The sequence below is a fragment of the Liolophura sinensis genome, chromosome 2, assembly GCF_032854445.1.
Source record: "Liolophura sinensis isolate JHLJ2023 chromosome 2, CUHK_Ljap_v2, whole genome shotgun sequence".
Classification (NCBI taxonomy): Eukaryota; Metazoa; Mollusca; class Polyplacophora; order Chitonida; family Chitonidae; genus Liolophura; species Liolophura sinensis.
In genome coordinates, this window is record NC_088296.1 from 3,185,077 (window position 1) to 3,210,409 (window position 25,333).

Below are 25,333 nucleotides of genomic sequence, written 5' to 3' on the forward strand. Positions count from 1 at the left end.
CTTTGACCTGTTTGAATGCCAACAGTGTCGCCACCTGGTGTGGAATTTCTGCATTACAGTTGTCGAACCTTTAAAAAAAACATGTGCGTTTGTTTATAATTTTATATAACGCGCCATGCCATCTCGCGTTATTAGTGCAGCAAAAGTTTGGCATATATACGCCCATCATAGTTTTTCTTTTATATCTCAGACAAAAACGTAAAACTTTACGATAATCAATGCCTTCCAAAAGAAATTAGACATCTTAAATGACATCGACCCAATCTTGTTTATGTCGGGCACCAGGTATTTCGTTATGTCCGGAGGCAAGGAAAGGTTTCCGAAGACATGCACGTAGCGCCATCTGGTGGGGCAAGTGCGCAGTGCTGCCGGTAAAGTACAACAACAACGACATCATGTCGGACAATGAAATGGAGGAAATGTTTGGCAGCGATGCCGGGTCGGAAAATGGTGAGGACGTTTTGTGATTGTTTGCATTTTCATTTCACTTGAATACCAGTTTTTAATCTCAGTTTGATAAATGTGTTTTCAATTATCTAAACAACCCTTGTAGTACTCACATTGTGCCAGTATATCGCGGAAATTGAGCATTTGATAGAGTGCAACATGAAAATTCTAAATGTAATAAGGTTTAACAAAAAATGCTTAAAGACCATTCCATTCGGAGTGAAGGTGTTCTCACGGTCTTATTTTTTAAACAGTTATCTATTCTCTTGGAATTTGCTGGTGACAGGTCGTCAAGATCATTCATTTGTAGATCTCGGGTGCTTCCATGGCTCAGTCGTTTAGCGCGCTAGCGCAGCGTAATGACCCAGGAGTCTCTCACCAATGCGGTCGCTGTGAGTTCAAGTCCAGTTCATGCTGGCTTCCTCTCCGGCCGTACGTGGGAATGTCTGTCAGGAACCTGCGGATAGTCGTGGTTTTCCCCCGGGCTGTGCCACCCACCATAATGCTGGCCGCCGTCGTATAAGTGAAATATTCTTGAGTACGGTGTAAAACACCAATCAAATAAATAAATAAATAAATTTGTAGATCTCCAGCAGTGGGCTTGTCAAACTGCATATAGCTTGTTTTATGTCCCCTAAATCGATTCCCACCATTAAAACGTCGAAAACGGGGAAAAAATGGTAGAATATGGTCATTAAACATCAGAAGATATACTCCACTTCACTTGAGCCACCGTTGATGATGTCACGATGGTACATTCGGTGCAGTCATGTGAGGCTTCGCTGTGCGTACAACACAGTAATCACTATAATTGTACAACTAATTTCAAGATTATTCCAAATTTGCAGATGGTCTTGGGTTTCCTGGCTTCCTCCCACCATAATGCTGGCTGCCGTCGTATAAGTGAAATATTCTTGAGTATGGCGTAAAACACCAATCTGTTAAATAAATAAATAAGATTGTTCCATACCAACTGCAGTAACACAACGTAAGATACTGTAAAGCTACAAATATGGCCTAAAAAAGCAACAGATTGTACCTTCTCCAACCTACCTGGTCTAGCCCAACCAGCACCTGTAGCCAGGTGCTAAAAGCTCTACCTGTACCTGACCACGTCATCTTTTTCTTTGTTGTCGCTGATTATGTAATACCTTTCAGCCAGGTAAACACTCTCAAACCCATCCTATAGTTTATTTCTCATCACTGGTATCATTCAAAATAGAAGTATCTTATGTAACGTGCTGCAACAACATCATCAATCTGATCTTTTTTCTCAAAATGTTTCTTACTTCTAAAAAGGCTGTTTTTGTGTAGTTAGACCATAAAATAGAGGTACTCGCGTTCTGTAAGAAGCAAAACATTTTTTTTTCAATTGGGCCAAATATGGCAGCAAGTTTCCACAAGGCTAGGTATTAGATCCTCACTTTCGTATCCTCGACTTCCCAACTATGACGAGGTCAGTGCAACAAAAAAGAAGAGATTTGACAAAGATTAACCTAAATTTATGGTAACAGAGTGTGAATCTTCAGTGAAATAAATTGTTAGTTACGTGGTAAGTGTGCTATTCTACATATGGAGACTACTGGTTTTTAATTTTGAAAAAATTTTTTGTCACAAATGTACATCCTACAGATTGAGAAAATATGGACTAGATCTCACCAAATGCAACCTTCTGTTATGGAGAACATATGAGATTTGCCACATGCAATCCCTAACTATACTATAAGCAAATGCTGAAGGACAAGGCTTATCCCAAAATAAAGTCAAACGAAAAAGAAAAGAAAACTCAGAATTTCACTCCTGGTATGCTGAAGTTGTTACTTGGTTGTTTGAAACAGCAGGCTGGGACACTAACTGTAGGGAGTAGGGGCTGGTTAGCGGCCAGGTCAGTCCACACCTCCCCTGTTAGCTGCCGTCCACGTGTGTCCAGATTGGATGCCGTACCTGAAGGGCGTTTATGCGAACCCAGACAAAATTAAAAGTGACATTTCTGTGAGTTTCCGATCGCTATTTCTGTTCAAGCCTTAGTTATTTTTATCATTGATACTTTTTGGTAAAACATAAAAGACTAGCTCGATTATTACTTTTAACGATGTGGAAGGACTGACTGTTCTCATCACTGCAACTCATCATTCGCAGACTCCACTGCATGGTTCTTTGTGTCATAGCTGGTATTGCTTCACTTGGCTATAAAAAACAAATAGTCTGTGTACTGCAAAATGATGCAATTTTTCACAGGTAGTACCATCATTCCAGTTCCAGTTCGTGCCAGACAAACCAGAAGAGAGCAAGTGTGTGTCGTCTACAGTTGCCAGTACATGTATGAGAGTGAAAATCAGCTGACGTGTCACTTATACAGGCGCTATTGATGCTGTACACATTTTTCAGGGGTTTAATGCCGCTCCATTATCTGACAAAATATTTGTTGTAAAACTGTTTTTCAGGATTCTAATTAAGAATTACAGTACACAAAGTTCACAGTGGACTTGTCACTGCTTTTCAGGGCTTTTTAATACATAATCCCGATAAGTCTTCCTTGGCATGATGTTACCCGGCCAGGTCTCCACAGCCAACAGGATAGGCACAGGGTCCAACTTTAATGTTCTTTTGTTCACAGATGGAACTCGTTAACATAAAATTTTTTAAAAGCCATTTACATACTAAAATACAATAAATATTGTATGTAGGGAAGATTTAGTGTGAAAATTGGCGTTGGGGCTCTCCTATAAGCTGAGGTTGTTGTTGACATCACATGACAGAGGGCATGACGTCAGTTCATTGAGGAATCTACTTTTCACAATGGGCATCTGGAAAAGGGCGTCAGCGACGAGTCTAGTGGCCAGCAACTTTAACTCTACAATACCATAAATCAGGGCTTCCTCTGGGTCAGTATCTTTTTTAGCCGGTCACTTTAGCCACTCATCAGATTTTGTAGCAAATGTTATTTTTCTTTAGCCATACTTCCTTAGCGGCTTTGACTTAATCTCTTGTGATCATCATCTGATTGAATGGAAGCAGTATCCAGGACTCTTGTAGGTCTCCATCTGTAATTTAATTGTTTTTGTCTGCCTCGGTGTAGCTGCTAAAATCAACTTGATCTCGTCCAGCTATATCTGGAGTTTATCAAACGTTACATTTAGAACAATTGCCCTCAAAGTAATGGACCAATGCTTGGCGGCATGTTTTTGTTTTTTGAAAGAAAAAATCAATCCTTTTTTCAACCTATCTGTATGATCCAAGTGAAATCCTAGAAAAATTGCGAAAACTCTCATGGTAGATTTTGTAAAACCATTGTTTGTTTTTCCTTCAGTAAATAAATTTGTCGCCAAAAATTTGCATTTTTTCAAAATTTATCGCCATTTCAAAAAATTGTTTTAAATTTCCGACAATGGCAAGTGCCAGAGGAAGCCCTGATAAATCTTGAGAATTCTATAATCTGTTAACTATACTGCTTGTTTATGTTGATGTTTAAAGTTTCCCCACGTACTGATGTTGATCAAGGTTGGATACAGTCTCTTTGTGTTCATCAGACGGACTCTTCAAAACAGTCATATGGTCCAAAAATAGAAAGAAAAAAAAGGTTCAAAAATCAAATCTTTTTTATTAAGTCTGTACTTAAACAGTACCCTGAGTCTTTTACTACTGGAGTCGCCAACAGGAGGATCAACGGAGAAGCAAAGACAAGAAAAAAAACAAAAAACTTAACACTTCCATATGTCTTTGTGGGAAAATTTGGAGTGGATGTCGCGTTTGTTTACACATGTGCAGTGCAACCAGTTTAGTTGTATTGCTAGGCAACTTGTCTTGTGCGTATATGCACATGTGCTTTTGATATGTGGAAGCTTTTCTACAACAAATACCGTCTTGTGTTTGTCATGAAGTCAACTGGAATTTGTAATCTCTTTTTTTAAACAGCTATTATTGTGTTTAAGTGCATGAACGTTACTGTATTAAAATCGCAGAAGTTGCTGAAGAGTTACCTCCCTTGTGATGGCATGTTGATTTGAGCTCGTGTTTTTTAGTGCTAATTAGTGCTGAAAACATTTAGGTATTATAAAAACACAATGGTATTGTTGGATTTTTGGTACAGAGGGACAAAAAATTTAATCAGAAAAGCTGAGATGTTTGTAACAAAAACAGGAGGAAAGAGAGCTCTGACAATTTTAAGTAAGTACATTGGCTGGAATTCACAAGAAACATTCTACATTTAATCAGAAAAAGCTGAAATGCTTGTGATAAAAACGGGAGGAAAGAGAGCTCTGACAATTTTAAGTAAGTACATTGGCTGGAATTCACAAGAAACATTCTACATTTAATCAGAAAAGCTGAGATGCTTGTGATAAAAACGGGAGGAAAGAGAGCTCTGACAATTTTAAGTAAGTACATTGGCTGGAATTCACAAGAAACATTCTACATTTAATCAGAAAAGCTGAGATGTTTGTGATAAAAACGGGAGGAAAGAGAGCTCTGACAATTTTAAGTAAGTACATTGGCTGGAATTTACAAGAAACATTCTACATTTAATCAGAAAAAGCTGAGATGCTTGTGATAAAAACGGGAGGAAAGAGAGCTCTGACAATTTTAAGTAAGTACATTGGCTGGAATTCACAAGAAACATTCTACATTCAATCAGAAAAGCTGAGATGCTTGTAACAAAAAACGGGAGGAAAGAGAGCTCTGACAATTTTAAGTAAGTACATTGGCTGGAATTTACAAGAAACATTCTACATTTAATCAGAAAAAGCTGAGATGCTTGTGATAAAAACGGGAGGAAAGACAGCTCTGACAATTTTAAGTAAGTACATTGGCTGGAATTCACAAGAAACATTCTACATTCAATCAGAAAAGCTGAGATGCTTGTGATAAAAACGGGAGGAAAGAGAGCTCTGACAATTTTAAGTAAGTACACTGGCTGGAATTTTGGGGTTTTCAGCAAAAAAAAATTTGCTGAATTTTGGTACAGGAAAACAGTATGAATTTGTGCCTGTATTTTGCCGCTGACTTGTCAACATGGAAGCAGACACAGCCACTGATTTGTACGCAATATTTATTTAAGGCCTATGGGACATAGGAATAAACTAAACACCACAGAAATCAATGGCTGATAATTTTTTTATGGTCTCAGATTTATTTGCAAACCATACGCTATAAAGGCTCAAGCAATTCACCTCCAAAGCCTTCAAAATTTGTGTTATTAAACAAAGGTAAGAAACTTATTAACCTTTTTGTGGTATATGGATTATTGTGACTGGTGTAATTAACTAGTATAAAGGTATTCCCACAGTGTCAAGTGATTACTGCAAAGTAAAACTTCAATCAATCAGTCAGACTATAACAACATCCCTGCTGTATGGTGTGGATGTCACTATTATATTCCTTTCATATTATGTGCACAGAAACAGCTTAAAACAGCTTAAATCCAGCGGAAGTGGGCCCCAGACCCCCGATATTGCTGGTCAGATTTGCCTTGCTGCTCTCGCCAACAATTTTTCTGAAAAATCAGATAAGGACTCTACAAAAATTTCTGGATCCTTCCCTGTTGATAACAAAAATACCGTATATTTCTAGAGCCTAGGTGACTAGGTTAATTTCTGACACTTGAAACTCGGAGAGCATCTACATTTGGAAGACATTGAAAAGATTTTTATGTTTGGCTCCTGTTATGTCTTGTCTTTCAAGAGGAAGCTTTGTCTGCATCAACATGTTTAATAAGTGAGGCGGTTACTTCATTTTTGAGGGGATGTGTGGGGCCCAATATGATTGCACTCCGCACATTTGCCCAGGTCATCTTTTACCTGCGGTGGGACCTTCACCAGGATGTTTAAAGTGTATTGTGGGGCACCACAATGATGCAAAGGTGTAAGCTAGTTCATCTGTGCAAATCTTTTGTGAATTTTCTTATCATTGTATCTTTACAGGCAGTGCAAAAAGTGGCGGGAGCAGCCCAGCTGGCAGTGGGTCACCGGGTGGTAGTTCTAGAAGCGGGTCCCCAGTGGGCAGTGCAAGAAGTGGGTCTCCAGATGGAAGCTCTAGAAGCGGGTCCCCAGGAGGCAGTGCAAGAAGTGGCTCCCCAGCTGGTAGTGCCAGAAGTGGGTCTCCAGCTGGTAGCGCCAGAAGTGGATCCCCAGCTGGTAGTGCAAGAAGTGGGTCCCCAGCAGGTAGTGCAAGAAGTGGGTCCCCAGCTGGTAGTGCAAGAAGTGGGTCCTCAGCAGGCAGTGCAAGAAGTGGTTCCCCAGCTGGTAGTGCCAGAAGTGGCTCCCCAGCAGGAAGTGCAAGAAGTGGCTCCCCAGCTGGTAGTGCCAGAAGTGGCTCCCCAGCAGGCAGTGCAAGAAGTGGCTCCCCAGCTGGTAGTGCCAGAAGTGGCTCCCCAGCTGGTAGTGCCAGAAGTGGCTCCCCAGCTGGTAGTGCCCGTAGTAGAAGTGGCTCCCCAGCTGGTAGTGTTAGAAGTGGTTCTCCAGCTGGTAGTGCCCGTAGCAGAAGTGGGTCTCCAGCTGGTAGTGCCCGTAGCAGGAGTGAGTCCCCGGTTGGTAGTGCCCGTAGTAGAAGCGGGTCCCCAGCTGGTAGTGCCCGTAGTAGAAGCGGATCCCCGGCTGGTAGTGCCCATAGCAGAAGTAGGTCTCCGGCTGGTAGTGCCCGTAGCAGAAGTAGGTCCCCAGCTGGTAGTGCCCGTAGCAAGAGTAGGTCCCCAGCTGGTAGTGCCCGCAGCAGAAGTGGATCTCCGGCAGGTAGTGCGCGTAGCAGAAGTGGTTCCCCAGCAGGTAGTGCCCATAGCAGAAGTGGGTCCCCAGCTGGAAGTGCCCGTAGCAGGAGTGGATCCCCTGCTGGAAGTGCTCGTAGTAGGAGTGGATCTCCAGCCGGTAGTGCCAAAAGTGGGTCCCCGACTGAAAAGGAAAGGAAACTATCGACAGGTATTTGGTTTCACTTCACTCACAGTATTTGGCTAAATTAACCAGGCCAGTGAGATATGATACAGGAATTCAGGTTCCTCTTTTACAAAACTTCATAAATTAGTTTTACGTATGTTGTAAATGCCGTCTTATGGCACTATAATCCACACAACTTTTATGAAACAAAGCTACAAGAAATATGTTACGAAGTTTGGCCACAGCTTGAAGCCCAGACTCAAGGCAAATATTTATTTTAGGCACTTGATGAATGGCAATGGCGTTCTCCTGGATCTAAATGGCTTAATTCCCAAATAAACACATGAATACAGAAACAAATAAATACTATATTAGTTTATAGACAAAGAGTTGAGCATGCTTCATTGCAGAAACGCAATTTAGTCATTCCACTTATAATTTTCGTATCAAGCATGAGTGTAATGTTACTGTAAAGTACTGTTATTCGATGAAATTTATTTTGCGTGGATTTTCTCCAAAAAATCTTAAAACTGTTTAATTTTTCCTCAGTTGTTATGATATGGACGAAATTACTCAGGCACGTCAAACAGGTATTATCAAGGGTGGCTTTAATCCTCCTTTGTTTCCTGCGGTGTGGCTAATCCTCGTGACCTGGGTCAGGGATTAAAACAATGGGGTATGGATTATCACTACGTAAGAAGATTACTTTCGTACCTACCGTGAGCAGTACTCAAACAGGTGTCACTTCTTTTCGAAGAATTGATGAGTACTTTTCAACACCTGGCAAAGTGACCTTTCACCTTTCGAGCAGTTCAACGCAAAACAAATGAATTCACCATTATCGGCGCCAGTCACTCATTCTTTATCAAGCAACGTGAGCAGTATTCAAAGAGGTGTCACTTCTTTTGCACCTTTGATGAGCAAATGGCAAAGTGATCTATCACCTTTCGAGCAGTTCAACGCAAAGCAGAAGAATCCAGTATTATCAGCGCCAGTTATTCATTCTTTATCAAGATGTTTTCGGTTTTAATCGTCCTCTGTAACCGATTAGAAACAGCTAATAGTGAAGTAGCTGTCAAACGGCCATCATGTTGTTATCCAGAATCACAATTTGAAGCTTACTCAATCGGATAGAATGTATCAAAGCAACGTTCATTGGAAGCCAGCACGTGCTCCTAATTTTCCCTCTGCTGTTAAAATTTAGTTGGCCCACTGTGCTGACAGGAGTTGTGATAAAGATTTCACTTCATCAATACTACGGGTACCTGTAATATATCATTCAGTATTTAATGCACCAAAATTCAGTACTTCACAGTGTTCCGAAATTGTTATTTTTTGGGGGAGATGGGGAAGGGCAAGGGAGATAATCCTTACCACTCCTTACTTGATAGGATTAGAATTCATGTTTGTTCTGTTACACACCAACCACCACTAGCATGATACATGCGTCTGTTTCCTTCTGGGTGATTGGCAGAAGGTGGCTCTCCTCGCAGTGGTCACGGTAAAGATGGGAGGGACTCTGAGGAGGAGATCAAGAAATCAAAGCCCAGGAAAATAGTGAGCGACGATGAAAGTGGGGATGAAAAGATGGATGTGGGATCGGACGACGAAACCAAAGTTGAGGGTAAGTCTGCCCGACTGTGACCCAACGTGATGAACCATCACACCAGTAAGATGACACACTCCAAAACAAGGCCTCATTCAAAACCTGTTTGACAACAGTTATCTGTCATTTTCTGAGTTTTTGATTCACCTTTGTTGACTAGACATGGGTGTTTGATTTTTTTGTTGTAATTTAAGAATTTAAGCAATATAAATTTGTTTAAATCTGGGAGCAGTTTTCAAAATGATTCAATCTGGGATAGCTTTCAAAATGATTGTTCGGAGTGCCTTTAAGTGTTAATTTGCGTTTTTTATTTAGCCACCGTGGACAATCTGTTTGGTGATGCCGATGATATCAGTTCCGCATCAGAGGCGGAAGGAGAAGGGGGAGATAACTCTCAAAGGCAGACGGATGAGCAGGTAAATGTAAGCTTTGGTTAAACGCTGAATATGGTCCCACTGGTCTGTACAACAATAAGCAAAATGGAAACTTCATGCTCAGCAGGCTAAAACTGTTTTAGGTTTACAAGGTTGTCTCCCTTTGAGAAAAAAGTAAGTTTCTTGTCCAGTGTTCTTTGTAACCAACAATAAAACAGCGCTGTTGATTCAAGAGACTATCTCAAAGCTTGTAAGTAAACATTTTAGTCATGGTAAGTTTTGGTATGTTAAAATTGCTTCATTCTATGCAGATACCAGCCCCGATAGCACAGTTGGTAGAGCATCCACTTCGGGTCAGAGGGATCCTGGGTCGAGTCACACCTAAAACTTTAAAGTAGGAAGTTGTAACTTCCTCGCTTGACATTCAGCATGAAGGAGATACTGCCTTGACTGGTTGACCTGTATAGTATAATGGGTCGGATGGGGCGCTTTCTCGCCTTACCGAAGCCAGTCATCGGTAGCGATTTACATATCAAAGTCTTTTACCTCATAAATCAACATTTGGCTTAGCTATTCACAGGGTTGCAATTGCCTCCCATAGTACATGGATTGACAAATGCAGTGTGCAATTTGCATACCAATGAAATAGCTGCTTCCAGTAGTGGTTAGTCACTGACTAAGCCTGAAGCAGCTCCTACGTGCAAAACTTTCTTGTGTTAGTCAGGTGAATTTTTTGCTGCTATACTTCAATATTTTTTTGACGTAGTTAACGATGACTCAGTTAAAATAAGTGGCTGAATACAACATGCAGATCTGAGTTTTGTGAAATAGGTCACGCATGAGAGGGAGATCTTAGTGGGTATAGATTCATGATTAACTCATTTGCTACCACAACGTCATACAGCCCTCGCTGCCGCAACCCTGATCACCGCTTGGTCCTCGGCAGGCCACAGCAGAAATACAGTTTTGGGCTAAAAAATTCGAAGTTTTTGTTCCATTATTTTTGGATAATTCCACCGTCAGATATTCAGTGGCAGTTGGTATTTTTGTTCTGTGAAGCATGTAAATATAAAATTAATCACTTTATTAGAACAATGTATCTCTCGATTTGAGTAAAATGCGTTTCCATAGTTCGCGTTCGTTGTTGTTACCGGTACATTTTCTGATAGTTCAGGTTCGCATCTCTTGTTAATTCTTGAGCGTAGTTGACCTAAAGTTAATTTGTCTTTGTCAGGAGACTCTTCTATGTCACTGCTAACATCTGAAACCGAAATATCCGAATTGAAATCCTCTCAAATGTCTTTATTCATAAAGCCTTCGAAATTGTCGTCTGTACTCTAGTCCGCCATTTCGGCAAACGCCTCAGCGAAAGTCGTCGAATCTTCTCCACATTTTTTCGCGCCTTTTTATCGCTTGCAACCAATGTAAATCTACGAACACCTCTCGGGTGGCTTCCATAGGGTCTAATAAGGAAGTATTTGATTGGTTTAGCTCCCTAAAAATCCCAATTTCCGTGCAAAAATAGACCAGTCAGAGACAGTGTTTTATGCGGCTGAAGCCACTCGCGGGGAAACAAGGTGCCCCAAGGACCAAGGGTATGGTTAGGCTGCAGCTTAAGCCGCTTCCGGGAGCGAATGAGTTAACTCACTTGGTTGGCTAAATAATAGATCTGACTTGATGTGCATGATTTATCTCCCCTGGTGTGTGACAGTAGAGTTGCCTCTCCTGTTTCAGATGGAGCCAGCTGAGGAGCCAGAGGAAGAACCGCCGGAGACAAGGATAGAGGTGGAGATTCCCCGCATCAACACCAAGCTCAACCGTGCCGTGCACTTTGTCAAGTTACCCAACTTCCTCAGTGTGGAAACAAGGTGAGTTATCAGTCATTCTGAGGTAGCTGTGGGAAGGCTTTACAGTGATCAGTCATTCTGAGGTGGCTGTGGAAAAGCTTTACAGTGATCAGTCATTCTGAGGTGGCTGTGGGAAAGCTTTACAGTGATCAGTCATTCTGAGGTGGCTGTGGGAAGGCTTTACAGTGATCAGTCATTCTGAGGTGGCTGTGGGAAAGCTTTACAGTGATAAGTCATTCTGAGGTGGCTGTGGGAAAGCTTTACAGTGATCAGTCATTCAGAGGTGGCTGTGGGAAAGCTTTACAGTGATCAGTCATTCTGAGGTGGCTGTGGGAAAGCTTTACAGTGATCAGTCATACTGAGGTGGCTGTGGGAAAGCTTTACAGTGATCAGTCATTCTGAGGTGGCTGTGGGAAAGCTTTACAGTGATCAGTCATTCTGAGGTGGCTGTGGGAAAGCTTTACAGTGATCAGTCATTCTGAGGTGGCTGTGGGAAGGCTTACAGTGATCACTCATTCTGAGGTGGCTGTGGGAAAGCTTTACAGTGATCAGTAATTCTGAGGTGGCTGTGGGAAAGCTGTACATCGGTCAGTCATTCTGAGGTGGCTGTGGGAGAGCTTTACAGTGATCGGTCATTCCGAGGTGGCTGTGGGAAAGCTTTACAGTGATCACTCATTCTGAGGTGGCTGTTGGAAAGCTTTACAGTGATCAGTCATTCTGAGGAGGCTGTTGGAAAGCTTTACAGTGATCAGTCTTTCTGAGGTGGCTGTGGGAAAGCTATATAGTGATCAGTCATTCTGAGGTAGCTGTGGGAAAGCTTTACAGTGATCAGTCATTCTGAGGTGGCTGTGGGAAAGCTTTACAGTGATCACTCATTCTGAGGAGGCTGTTGGAAAGCTTTACAGTGATCAGTCATTCTGAGGTGGCTGTGGGAAAGCTTTACAGTGATCAGACATTCTGAGGTGGCTGTGGGAAAGCTTTACAGTGATCAGTCATTCTGAGGTGGCTGTGGGAAGGCTTTACAGTGATCAGTCATTCTGAGGTGGCTATGGGAAAGCTTTACAGTGATCAGACATTCTGAGGTGGCTATGGGAAAGCTTTACAGTGATCAGTCATTCTGAGGTGGCTGTTGGAAAGCTTTACAGTGATCAGACATTCTGAGGTGGCTGTGGGAAAGCTTTACAGTGATCAGTCATTCTGAGGTGGCTGTTGGAAAGCTTTACAGTAATGTCAGATCTAACAATAACAAAAGGAATTTTTGTATGAGTGTATGTGATCACCACTGTTTATTCAACAGATTTCAAGGGCCTCCGACCAGTCCCAATAGCATAGTTGGTAGAGCATCCCCTTGGGGAGCAGTAGATCCAGGGTCAGTCCTGTGTCGGGTCACACCTAAGACCTTAAAACAGGAAGTTGTAACTTTCTCGCTTGGCGTTCAACCTCGCTTGCTTGACCTGTATCAGTATAATGGCTTTGTCGGGGCTTACTTGCCTTCAGTAAGGTGCATCAGTGAAGCAGCACTAGATAAAAGAGCAGTGGAAATCCGTCCTGCAACAAAGAGGCTCATTATACGTACATGCACCCTAAGGATTCCTTCGTCGTCATGTGACTGAAAAATTGTTAAGTACGAAGTTAAACCCCAAGCACTCACTCACTCACTCACTCACTCAAGGGCCTCCGTGGTCAAGGTGGCTAGTGTGCCAGCGTAGCGCGATGACCCAGGAGTCTGTCACCAATGGGGTCACTGCGAGTTCAAGTCCTGCTCATACTGACTTCCTCTTCGGTGGTACGTGCGAAGGTTTGCCAGCAACCTACCAATGGTTGTGGGTTTCAGCCTGATTTCATCCCATGATAATGCCATGAATGCTGTTAACTTTTCATTTATCTTTTCTTTTTTTTCTTTTTTTTTTGTTTTGTCTGTTTTTGTTGTATCTGAAAAGTAATGTCACCTTAATTATGTATATGAAATATTCCATGCATGTACATTTTGAGACAGAATTCTTAATGATGTTAATCCACTATTATCCTGTAATGGATATATATCAGTTTGAATTCATGGTGAAAAAGACAGTCTGAATCAACCAATATCCAGGTGAGGACACTGGGAGGTCTAAATCCCTTAAATTACCCTGTGCAACATATGCCGGTCAAAAGTTAATTCCTGGTATTTACTGATTTTATTTATAACTAAATGTAGCAGTTGCACATACAGATATTGTAGATAAGATTCAGAATTTAGTACACAGTAGTTTTATTTATTTATTGATTTATTTATTTATTTATTTTGATTGGTGTTTTATGCCTTACTCCAGAATATTTCACGTATACTACGGCGGCCAACGTTATGGTGGGAGGAAACCTTACAAAGCCTGGAGGAAACTCACGACCATCCGCAGATTGCTGGCAAACCTCCCCACTTACAGCCGGAGGGGAACACAGTAGTTTGTATTTTGGTGTGTTTAAACACGACCCATATCCTCATTTCCTGCTGACAGGCCATTTGTATTTTGGTGTATTTAAACACGACCCATATCCTCATTTCCTGCTGACAGGCCGTTTATATTTTGGTGTGTTCAAACACGACCCATATCCTCATTTCCTGCTGACAGGCCGTTTGTATTTTGGTGTGTTTAAGCACGACCCATATCCTCTTTTCCTGCTGACAGGCCATTTGTATTTTGGTGGATGTAAATATGACCCATATCCTCATTTCCTGCTGACAGGCCATTTGTATTTTGGTGTATGTAAACACGACCCATATCCTCATTTCCTGCTGATGGGCCGTTTGTATTTTGGTGTATGTAAACACGACCCATATCCTCATTTCCTGCTGACGGGCGGTTTGTATTTTGGTGTATTTAAACACGACCCATATCCTCATTTCCTGCTGACAGGCCATTTGACCCGCAGACGTATGAGGATGAGATTGATGAGGATGAAGTCCTGGATGAGGAAGGAAGGGCAAGGTTAAAGCTCAAGGTCAGATAATCAACCAATCACTGAGCAGCTCCATTGGGTGTCACTTGATCTCTCCTTTCAGAAAGGTCAATAAGGTCACTGACCAAACATTGATTGGCGTTTCGCTTTAGAGACATTACTCAATATTCAATTCACCGTCATTACACTTCCAGGTGGATGTGCTAGGATGGGTCTCACTGTCTCAAATGGTTAAACCATTGGCTCACCAGAATTAGGAGATTCACTTTATCTGATACCTGACAAGGGTTGGTGGTTTTCTCCAGCCTGATACCTGACAAGGGTTGGTGGTTTTCTCCAGCCTGATACCTGACAAGGGTTGGTGGTTTTCTCCAGCCTGATACCTGACAAGGGTTGGTGGTTTTCTCCAGCCTGATTCCTGACAAGGGTTGGTGGTTTTCTCCAGCCTGATACCTGACAAGGGTTGGTGGTTTTCTCCAGCCTGATTCCTGACAAGGGTTGGTGGTTTTCTCCAGCCTGATACCTGACAAGGGTTGGTGGTTTTCTCCAGGCTGATACCTGACAAGGGTTGGTGGTTTTCTCCAGCCTGATACCTGACAAGGGTTGGTGGTTTTCACCAGTGTGATACCTGACAAGGGTTGGTGGTTTTCACCAGTGTGATACCTGAAAAGGGTTGGTGGTTTTCACCAGCGTGATACCTGACAAGGGTTGGTGGTTTTCTCCAGCCTCATACCTGACAAGGGTTGGTGGTTTTCTCCAGCCTGATACCTGACAAGGGTTGGTGGTTTTCTCCAGCCTGATACCTGACAAGGGTTGGTGGTTTTCTCCAGCCTGATTCCTGACAAGGGTTGCTGGTTTTCTCCAGCCTGATACCTGACAAGGGTTGGTGGTTTTCACCAGTGTGATACCTGACAAGGGTTGGTGGTTTTCTCCAGCCTCATACCTGACAAGGGTTGGTGGTTTTCTCCAGCCTCATACCTGACAAGGGTTGCTGGTTTTCTCCAGCCTGATACCTGACAAGGGTTGCTGGTTTTCTCCAGCCTCATACCTGACAAGGGTTGGTGGTTTTCTCCAGCCTCATACCTGACAAGGGTTGGTGGTTTTCTCCAGCCTGATACCTGACAAGGGTTGGTGGTTTTCTCCAGCCTGATACCTGACAAGGGTTGGTGGTTTTCACCAGTGTGATACCTGAAAAGGGTTGGTGGTTTTCACCAGTGTGATACCTGAAAAGGGTTGGTGGTTTTCACCAGCGTGATACCTGAAAAACTTACAGGGGTTAGTGGCTTTCTCCAGGCACTGTGCTTACGTCCAAACTGCCCATAAACTAGAACACTGTGATATTCTGGAGCACGGGATTAAACATGGACCAAATAAACAAAAATGAAAAGTCTTAAGCATTATACTGATTTTTGCAAATTGGATTTATTGGAATTAATGGACTTGTACAAAGATCAAGGGTTTTATCCCTGTATCGATGAAGTATTTTGTAGTATACACACAATATAAAGCAAGCATCAATCAGTAAATAATTCAACCATTTGAAAGTTTCTCCTTGTTGAAACTAATATTTTGCCTCTGTTAACTTGTGTGAATATTTTTGAGTACAATGTGAAGCACCTGACAAATTAAACTAAGATTTTGCTGTTGCCATGGTAACAGGTGGAGAACACAATACGCTGGAGAACGAAGAAAGACGAGGAAGGAAATGAAATCCGAGATGAAAACGGCAATGTGGAAAAGGAGAGCAATGGGAGGATTGTCCGCTGGTCGGATGGGAGGTGAGATGGGGAAGATTCAACGGACAAATGTGAGGCCTGGGCCAGTTGTTTAGAAGTGTATTAAGAGTTAACCCTGGCTTAAATCTGAATACCAGTCTTGGTCTAATATAAAACTAGTGGCACTTTTATAGTCCAGACTACCAGGCTTAGCCTAATACAAAACTTGTGGCACTTTCATTGTCCAGACTACCGGGCTTGGTCTAATACAAAACTTATGGCAGTTTTATAGTCCAGACTACCAGGCTTGGTCTAATACAAAACTAGAGGCACTTTTATAGTCCAGACTACCAGGTTTAGCCTAATGCAAAACTTGTGACACTTTTATAGTCCAGACTACCAGGCTTAGCCTAATACAAAACTTGTGGCAGTTTCATTGTCCAGACTACCAGGCTTAGCCTAATACAAAACTTGTGGCACTTTCATTGTCCAGACTACCAGGCTTAGCCTAATACAAAACTTGTGACAATTTTATAGTCCAGACTACCAGGTTTAGCCTAATACAAAACTTGTGACACTTTTATAGTCCAGACTACCAGGCTTGGTCTAATACAAAACTTGTGGCACTTTTATAGTCCAGACTACCAGGCTTGGTCTAATACAAAACTTGTGACACTTTCATTGTCCAGACTACCAGGCTTGGCCTAATACAAAACTAGTGGCACTCTTATAGTCCAGACTACCAGTCTTGGCCTAATACAAAACTTGTGGCACTTTCATTGTCCAGACTACCGGGCTTGGTCTAATACAAAACTTATGGCAGTTTTATAGTCCAGACTACCAGGCTTAGCCTAATACAAAACTTGTGGCACTTTCATTGTCCAGACTACCGGGCTTGGTCTAATACAAAACTTATGGCAGTTTTATAGTCCAGACTACCAGGCTTGGTCTAATACAAAACTAGAGGCGTTTTTATAGTCCAGACTACCAGGTTTAGCCTAATACAAAACTTGTGACACTTTTATAGTCCAGACTACCAGGCTTAGCCTAATACAAAACTTGTGACACTTTTATAGTCCAGACTACCAGGCTTGGTCTAATACAAAACTTATGGCAGTTTTATAGTCCAGACTACCAGGTTTAGCCTAATGCAAAACTTGTGACACTTTTATAGTCCAGACTACCAGGCTTGGTCTAATACAAAACTAGTGACACTTTTATAGTCCAGACTACCAGGCTTAGCCTAATACAAAACTTGTGACACTTTTATAGTCCAGACTACCAGGCTTGGTCTAATACAAAACTTATGGCAGTTTTATAGTCCAGACTACCAGGCTTGGTCTAATACAAAACTAGAGGCACTTTTATAGTCCAGACTACCAGGTTTAGCCTAATGCAAAACTTGTGACACTTTTATAGTCCAGACTATCAGGCTTGGCCTAATACAAAACTAGAGGCACTTTTATAGTCCAGACTACCAGGCTTAGCCTAATACAAAACTTGTGACACTTTTATAGTCCAGACTACCAGGCTTGGTCTAATACAAAACTTATGGCAGTTTTATAGTCCAGACTACCAGGTTTAGCCTAATGCAAAACTTGTGACACTTTTATAGTCCAGACTACCAGGCTTGGTCTAATACAAAACTAGTGACACTTTTATAGTCCAGACTACCAGGCTTAGCCTAATACAAAACTTGTGACACTTTTATAGTCCAGACTACCAGGCTTGGTCTAATACAAAACTTATGGCAGTTTTATAGTCCAGACTACCAGTCTTGGTCTAATACAAAACTTATAGCAGTTTCATAGTCCAGACTACCAGGCTTAGCCTAATACAAAACTTGTGACACTTTTATAGTCCAGACTACCAGGCTTGGTCTAATACAAAACTTATGGCAGTTTTATAGTCCAGACTACCAGGCTTGGTCTAATACAAAACTTATGGCAGTTTTATAGTCCAGACTACCAGGCTTGGCCTAATACAAAACTTATGGCAGTTTTATAGTCCAGACTACCAGTCTTGGTCTAATACAAAACTTATGGCAGTTTTATAGTGCACTTTATGCAGTTTTAGTTATATTTAGAAGACAAAGCTACATTGGTTGGATTGGCCTATCTCAGAAAAAAGTGTCTACACAGAATAATGCCTTTAGAATGTGCTTGAATAAACACCTTGCAAACGTGCAAAAAGGTTGAAGAATTGCTGTATGCCCAGTTACCTTATTTTGCTAGGTAGTTATTCTTCTTCAGAACAGGAAGTTACCTGCTGAAGTTCGGTGGTTTATTCCAGGCAATGTGGTGTACTGTACTTGACCTGAAGTGTAGTGTGTTAACATGCATCAGAAACACAGAAAGGCCTAAAAATGACACTTTTGGTGGCAACACTTAAGTTTTTGTGATAAAAAAATTAATCAAACTTTACATGAAAATGAATAAATCAGTCACAACCAAGCAAACGGTGTCACTTGAAAAATGCTAAGCTTTGGGTACTCCACCAACAAACCATACTGGCTGACATTAAGAACTATCAAATAAATGAATTCAAAGCTCAGAAAGAGGAAAATATAAAGTGGTTATTTATTGCTTTTTGTTCTTTTTGTTAAGGATGCATTTTCTTTACATCCTTTTCTTTACATCCTTTTCTCTTATACTTGTTCTTAATGACCTCCGAGAAACAGAAAAAATGAAGAAAATTTCCAACCATGTGTTCTGAATATATCACATTTGTGGTTTTTCTCAGTTTGTGCTAACGCAATGAAAATTCAGACATTGTCAGGAGTGTGTTACTTGTACTTCCTGTTTCAGCATGTCCCTGCATCTCGGCGAAGAGGTCTTTGATATTCACACAATGCCCCTGCAGGGAGACTACAATCATTTGTTTGTGAGGCAGGGAACAGGGTTACAGGGGCAGGCTGTCTTCAAAACAAAGCTGACCTTCAGGTGAGAAACATATGTTGATTGACTGATACCGTGAGGTAGATTTCTGAGTAACATGCTCTCTGATTGGCAGAGAGAGTGAGGTAGAACGGTGTCGTGTGTGTCTGATTGGTCAAAGTAGTGAAGTAGATTTCTGATTATGTAACATGCTCTCTGGTTGGCCAAGACGTTGATGTAGCACAGTCATCTGTGTAACATGCAGTCTGACTGGTTGAAACAGTGGAGTATATTTCTGGCATGTATCTAACCTGCTATTTGATTGGCTGAGACATTGAGGCTGATTTATGCTCTGTGTGTACACCTATACCTCATTAAAACATGTTCTTGGATCAATGCGTTCGCTGTGAGTTCAAGTCCAGCTCATGCAGGCTTCCTCTCAGTGAGGTAGATGGCTGCTGTGTGATATGCTCAGTGAGGTAGATGGCTGCTGTGTGATATGCTCAGTGAGGTAGATGGCTGCTGTGTGATATGCTCAATGAGGTATATGGCTGCTGTGTAATATGCTCAGTGAGGTAGATGGCTGCTGTGTAATATGCTCAGTGAGGTATATGGCTGCTGTGTGATATGCTCAATGGGGTAGATGGCTGCTGTGTGATATGCTCAGTGAGGTAGATGGCTGCTGTGTGATATGCTCAGTGAGGTAGATGGCTGCTGTGTAATATGCTCAGTGAGGTAGATGGCTGCTGTGTGATATGCTCAATGAGGTAGATGGCTGCTGTGTGATATGCTCAGTGAGGTAAATGGCTGCTGTGTAATATGCTCAGTGAGGTAGATGGCTGCTGTGTGATATGCTCAGTGAGGTAGATGGCTGCTGTGTAATATGCTCAGTGAGGTAGATGGCTGCTGTGTGATATGCTCAGTGAGGTAGATGGCTGCTGTGTGATATGCTCAGTGAGGTAAATGGCTGCTGTGTAATATGCTCAGTGAGGTAGATGGCTGCTGTGTGATATGCTCAGTGAGGTAAATGGCTGCTGTGTAATATGCTCAGTGAGGTAGACTGCTGCTGTGTGATATGCTCAGTGAGATAGATTGCTGCTGTGTGATATGCTCAGTGAGGTAGATGGCTGCTGTGTGATATGCTCAGTGAGGTAGATGGCTGCTGTGTGATATGCTCAGTGAGGTAGATGGCTGCTGTGTGATATGCTCAATGGGGTAGATGGCTGCTGTGTGATATGCTCAGTGAGGTAGATGGCTGCTGTGTGATATGCTCAGTGAGGTAGATGGCTGCTGTGTGATATGCTCAGTGAGGTAGATGGCTGCTGTGTAATATACTCAGTGAGGTAGATGGCTGCTGTGTAATATGCTCAGTGAGGTAGATGGCTGCTGTGTAATATGCTCAGTGAGGTAGATGGCTGCTGTGTGATATGCTCAGTGAGGTAGATGGCTGCTGTGTGATATGCTCAATGAGGTAGATGGCTGCTGTGTAATATGCTCAGTGAGGTAGATGGCTGCTGTGTGATATGCTCAGTGAGGTAGATGGCTGCTGTGTGATATGCTCAGTGAGGTAAATGGCTGCTGTGTAATATGCTCAGTGAGGTAGATGGCTGCTGTGTGATATGCTCAGCGAGGTAGATGGCTGCTGTGTAATATGCTCAGTGAGGTAGATGGCTGCTGTGTAATATACTCAGTGAGGTAGATGGCTGCTGTGTAATATGCTCAGTGAGGTAGATGGCTGCTGTGTAATATGCTCAGTGAGGTATATGGCTGCTGTGTAATATGCTCAGTGAGGTAGATGGCTGCTGTGTAATATGCTCAGTGAGGTAGATGGCTGCTGTGTGATATGCTTAGTGAGGTAGATGGCTGCTGTGTAATATGCTCAGTGAGGTAAATGGCTGCTGTGTAATATGCTCAGTGAGGTAGATGGCTGCTGTGTAATATGCTCAATGAGGTAGATGGCTGCTGTGTAATATGCTCAGTGAGGTAGATGGCTGCTGTGTAATATGCTCAGTGAGGTAGATGGCTGCTGTGTAATATGCTCAGTGAGGTAGATCGCTGCTGTGTGATATGCTCAGTGAGGTAGATCGCTGCTGTGTGATATACTCTTTGAGGTAGATCGCTGCTGTCTGATATTCTCAATGGCGTAGATTGCTGCTGTGTAATATGCTCAGTGAGGTAGATGGCTGCTGTGTAATATACTCAATGAGGTAGACTGCTGCTGTGTGATATGTTCAGTGAGGCGGATCGCTGCTGTGTGATATTCATTGACATCAAGATAGAAGTTGTTTTCAGAGTAAATCATGCTCTATTTAAGTACACAAGCAACTGAAATCAATGTGGAACCCTGTTATATACGCCCATGGTAACTTCCAGCACATAATGAAGATATATGTTCCCATGGAAAATGTGGTTGACGTTGTGTTTGTAACTCTGAAGGCTAATAGGGACAGGAACTACTTGGTTTGAATCTAGACTCTGTTGATTCGGATGGGGCCTTTAGTCAGGAGGTTTGTCACGCACATGTAGCTGGTGAGGTTTCGAGGTTTCTCCATGATGGCTGTGCTCATCTTCTTCCAGCAGTGAACTTGATCACAGCGGCATCATTGAAAAATCTTTGATTACATTATAAAATACCCATTAAATGAATAGATTAATAAGGGTACTGATATTGTAAGACTTACAGCACGAGGAGTAAAACCAAAGCAGCAACGTAGTCAGATGGTCACATGCAAGTGGTGAAATACCCTGTCAATTTGCCCCAGTGAGGGCTTTTTTCACCTCAAGCACTACAGCTTAAGCAGACTTAGGTGAAAAAAAAATACAGTGAAGTTAGTTGCAATTTATTAGATGTCAGTGGTCTAAAGATACTTAAATTGCTATGTTGTCCTCACATATAGCGGACAGTAACTTTGTAGATTAAAATCGACAAGCTTTTTCTGAATTTTCCTTCTCACATCGTCTTTATTGTTTTTATTGCAGACCTCACTCAATCGAGTCGATGACTCACCGGAAGATGACGATGTCACTGGCAGACAGGTCATCTAAAACACAGAAGGTCAAGGTCCTTCCTATGGCAGGATCTGATCCAGACGCTCATCGTGAAGAGATGATCAAGGTGAGGTCACCTGATATGGGTTATGTGACATACTAAAGGTCGCAAATGACGACATTACAATAACTTGCCAAAGGTCGGTGGTTGATGCCCGGTACTCCCGTCTCCCAGCTATAAAACTGACCACCATCGTAGTAACATTGACATTTCAATCCGTTATTGTCATAATTGTTGATTTCAGAAAGAAGAGGAGCGCCTGCGCGCATCTGTGCGGCGTGAGTCACAGCAGAGGAGGATGCGTGACAGAGCGAACGCCCGGGGTCTGTCATCGTCGTACCTGGAAAGTCGCTATGACGATGAAGATGATGATGATGAGGGTGGAATCTCACTGTCAGCCATCAAGAAACATTACAAACAGAAAGGAGGTGAGTCTCCATAGCAACCAAGAATGATCAGGGGAGAAATGGGAGTAACAATATCCTGGCCCCATTTTTTAATTATTTATTTATTGCATCATGCTCATTCAGGAATTTTTCGCCCTGTATTCATATTTACATGTATTTATAAGTTTGTTCATCGCAAATCTGATTGGTGTTTGGCAAAGCCAACATAAATAAAAGTGTAAAACATCAAGCCGGCTGTACAGTTGAATATTAACTGAATAGTCAGTTAATATTCAGTTGAATATATGCCTGGTGATTACTGGGCATTCTGGTTTCCTCCACCCATAAAACTGACTATCATCGTAAAAGTACTGTCATATCTGTTACACAGATTCCATCATTGCGGTTAATACAAATACATAACCTAACGTAAGCGATGTGTTACGTGTATAATAAGTGAAGTGGACTTGAACACTACAAATACTACAGTAAGACCTAATCCAGTAATAAGTAGAAGGCCGTAAACCTTGGTTACATGTATATGTTTAAAAAAAAAAATATGTAAGTAAGCATTACATGTAGGTCCGTTTCCAAGGCAACCTCACATCTTTTCATTATAAACAAAGTGAAAATGTTTTGTAGAGAAGACAAATAATTTTGCGTTGCCTCCGAAGTGAACACGTTGTTTGTTTTCCCTCACACAGACAGGCCCAATATATACTCGTCCAGCAGTGGGGGCGATTCTGAATCTGAAACTGAAACCAAGCAGTCCAAGAGAGGTCCCAAGAAACTGGAGAGTGATGAGGTAAAATGGCCACTGTTGTCATGGCAACCAGGATACCATGGCAACCTCAGATCATTTCTCACTGAAGTGTGGATTGGTTAAATTTTTACTCACAAATTGACACTTGTTTATTCATAGGAATAATTGTTTCCAATGTCACTGATCCTTACAAATCTTGAAAAGTACTTGAATTCTATTTTAAAGGTTTTTTAAGACCTGAAAAGTCCTTGAAAAAGAGTTTAATTTTGGGGACAAGTAGGGATAAGTACTTCAAAATATTATTTTAATATTAATTTTAAAATTGCTTTGTGTTTGAAATGGACCAGTCATTACAGTAAGCTACCAAACAAGTAACGGTTAATTTCCATTAGAAGGTTCACTTCTAATGGAACAGTCCTCGAATGTCCTTGAGAAACATTTTCTGGTCTTTGTTATGGGAACCCTGAATGAAACGAATGTCAGAAATTAAACTTATATTTTTAACATTGCAAGTTGATGCATGTGCAAACAAATGTGTATCCGTGGTATTGTTTAGATAGGCACATGTTTATGTTACAGTTATTATTTGTATGTTTCTGTCTGACAGGTGAACCTTCTTCAGTTATGTGACTTACAGTCTACCATGTTTTACATATTTTACTTATAATTTAGCATTTTTCAAGTGACACATTTTGCTTGATTCTGATGGATTCATCCATTTTACCAGACCAAGACAAAGTTTGATTAACATTTTATCTGAAAAACTTCAATGTTGGCATCAAAAGAATAATTTTAAGAGTTTCACCTGCTTCTGGAAGTATGTTTTTTTTTTCATACCAACTTTAGGTGAAATATGGTACTCAGTGGGAATCGCACTGTGTTCAAAGAATAACAAAGTTGTTTTTGCATGCAGGATGACTCTGGGTCAGAGGGTAGCCCTGTGAAGAAAAAAGCCAGGTTGGTGGAGAGTGATGCTGAGGAAGAGGAAGAAGAAACATGAACAACCACATCCTGGAGAATTTTTTCAGAATGGTGGCTTATTTGTGAGAGTCGTCTCCATTGCAAAACTTGCAGCTGTCTGGACGGTGTTTGCTAGAGAAACATCAGAGGAATTGGTTGCGAGAGAACATCCGTGCTGACTGTTAAAGTGCAAGAGGCCTGGTGTATACACATTGCTACATGTGAAGGTTTCCCCAGTGTACAGTAGAAACCAGTGTACAGTAGAAACCAGTGTACAGTAGTACAGTGGCAGTGTGAACATTTATCTCTCGTGAGACAAAACACTTGACTTTTCATTGGACAGCAGTTGTCATGGGGGATGTGTTATTCCTGTACCCCACAGCCGACCTCATACGTGTATGTGTCTGCTGACTAGGTTATCTCCCTTTGTGTGCTTGTGACATCAATGGTCACGTCAGTGAAGCGATTCGTCTATACATGGGTCTTCAGAGCTGAATTGCTTACATTTGATAAATGCGTTAGTCAGCGATAGGATACGGAAGTATATGGTGCCAGTAACCTTCAGACGTCTCTCCCAATATGAGGGTTAGTGATATTCTTTATTTCTGTGCCTTTATCACTGAGTAACCATGTAACTAATAGTACACCAACAAACAACAGTGAGTGTTCTTGAGTACGGTAATCAAATAAATAAATAGATAAATCCAGAAATTGTGGCACCAGAAATGATGCAGGGAATGGTATCACTGTGAGGTACATAAGACAGTACTGTAAAGATTCTCCTGCGTTGTTCTCCCGTTTGTGAAGAGACAAGAAACAGACGTGCAATGAGTGGATGATTTGCGTTGCTCTTGGTTCAAGGTTTTGCAGTCCTATGTCCAGTGAGGTTCTCCATCCGTCATGACATTTGAACAGTATTGTATCATGAGATGGTGATACACATATGAACGTGAAATACACATACGAATGTGAAATACACATACGAATGTGAAATACACATATGAACGTGATGTGTGGCCCTTAACTGTGTGCATTGGTACTGAGTATAAACAACAGCTCTGAATATGTCAGACGCACAGTGTACAATTGGTGAGTTGTACTGTCAGCCCTATTATGATGTTTTTCTTGTTTTGTGAAGAAAGGGCTATAAGAGTCCAAATGGACTTAATTTTTCGTCTCAGTATTCCATGTATCTGGATTATACCACACCAAAATATGTTTTCTGGTTTAAAATTTTGCTTAAGTGTGATAAAATGTTTATAAGTGAAAGAAAATATGGACAATGTGCTTTGAGTAATTCTAATTGAACTGCTTTTATCAGAGCAGTTTGCTTTATTAGTATTTACAGTGTATGTGTCAGTATATTGAATATCAGGTGACTCAGCTGTTCAGCGTGCGGCGTGAGTGCGTTGTGAATCTGTTTATATAAGTGTGTATGAGCATGCACGATTGTGCATAATGCGTTGCGAGTGCATCGTGCGCTGTGAGTGAATGCGTTTATATATGTGTG

The 25,333-nt window shown here is 41.7% G+C and overlaps 1 protein-coding gene across 1 annotated transcript; it reads left to right on the forward strand.

Moving 5' to 3' along the window:
* The first annotated feature begins 377 nt into the window (after positions 1-377).
* On the forward strand, positions 378-25,333 carry LOC135462769 (RNA polymerase-associated protein LEO1-like). Its single transcript, XM_064740012.1, has 12 exons — positions 378-450; positions 6,366-7,355; positions 8,785-8,934; positions 9,232-9,332; positions 11,025-11,158; positions 14,032-14,116; positions 15,734-15,852; positions 18,597-18,731; positions 21,645-21,780; positions 21,959-22,142; positions 22,805-22,905; positions 23,777-25,333. The coding sequence occupies exons 1-12, from the start codon at positions 396-398 to the stop codon at positions 23,861-23,863; spliced, it is 2,277 nt and encodes a 758-aa protein (XP_064596082.1). The 5' UTR covers positions 378-395; the 3' UTR covers positions 23,864-25,333.

Excerpts from the sequence above, each read along its gene's own strand:
- LOC135462769 (XM_064740012.1), top strand. The coding sequence starts at position 396 with ATGTCGGACAATGAAATGGAGGAAATGTTTGGCAGCGATGCCGGGTCG. Across the intron at positions 11,159-14,031 it reads TTCCTCAGTGTGGAAACAAG|GCCATTTGACCCGCAGACGT; the intron begins GTGAGTTATCAG and ends TCCTGCTGACAG. Across the intron at positions 21,781-21,958 it reads ATCGTGAAGAGATGATCAAG|AAAGAAGAGGAGCGCCTGCG; the intron begins GTGAGGTCACCT and ends TGTTGATTTCAG.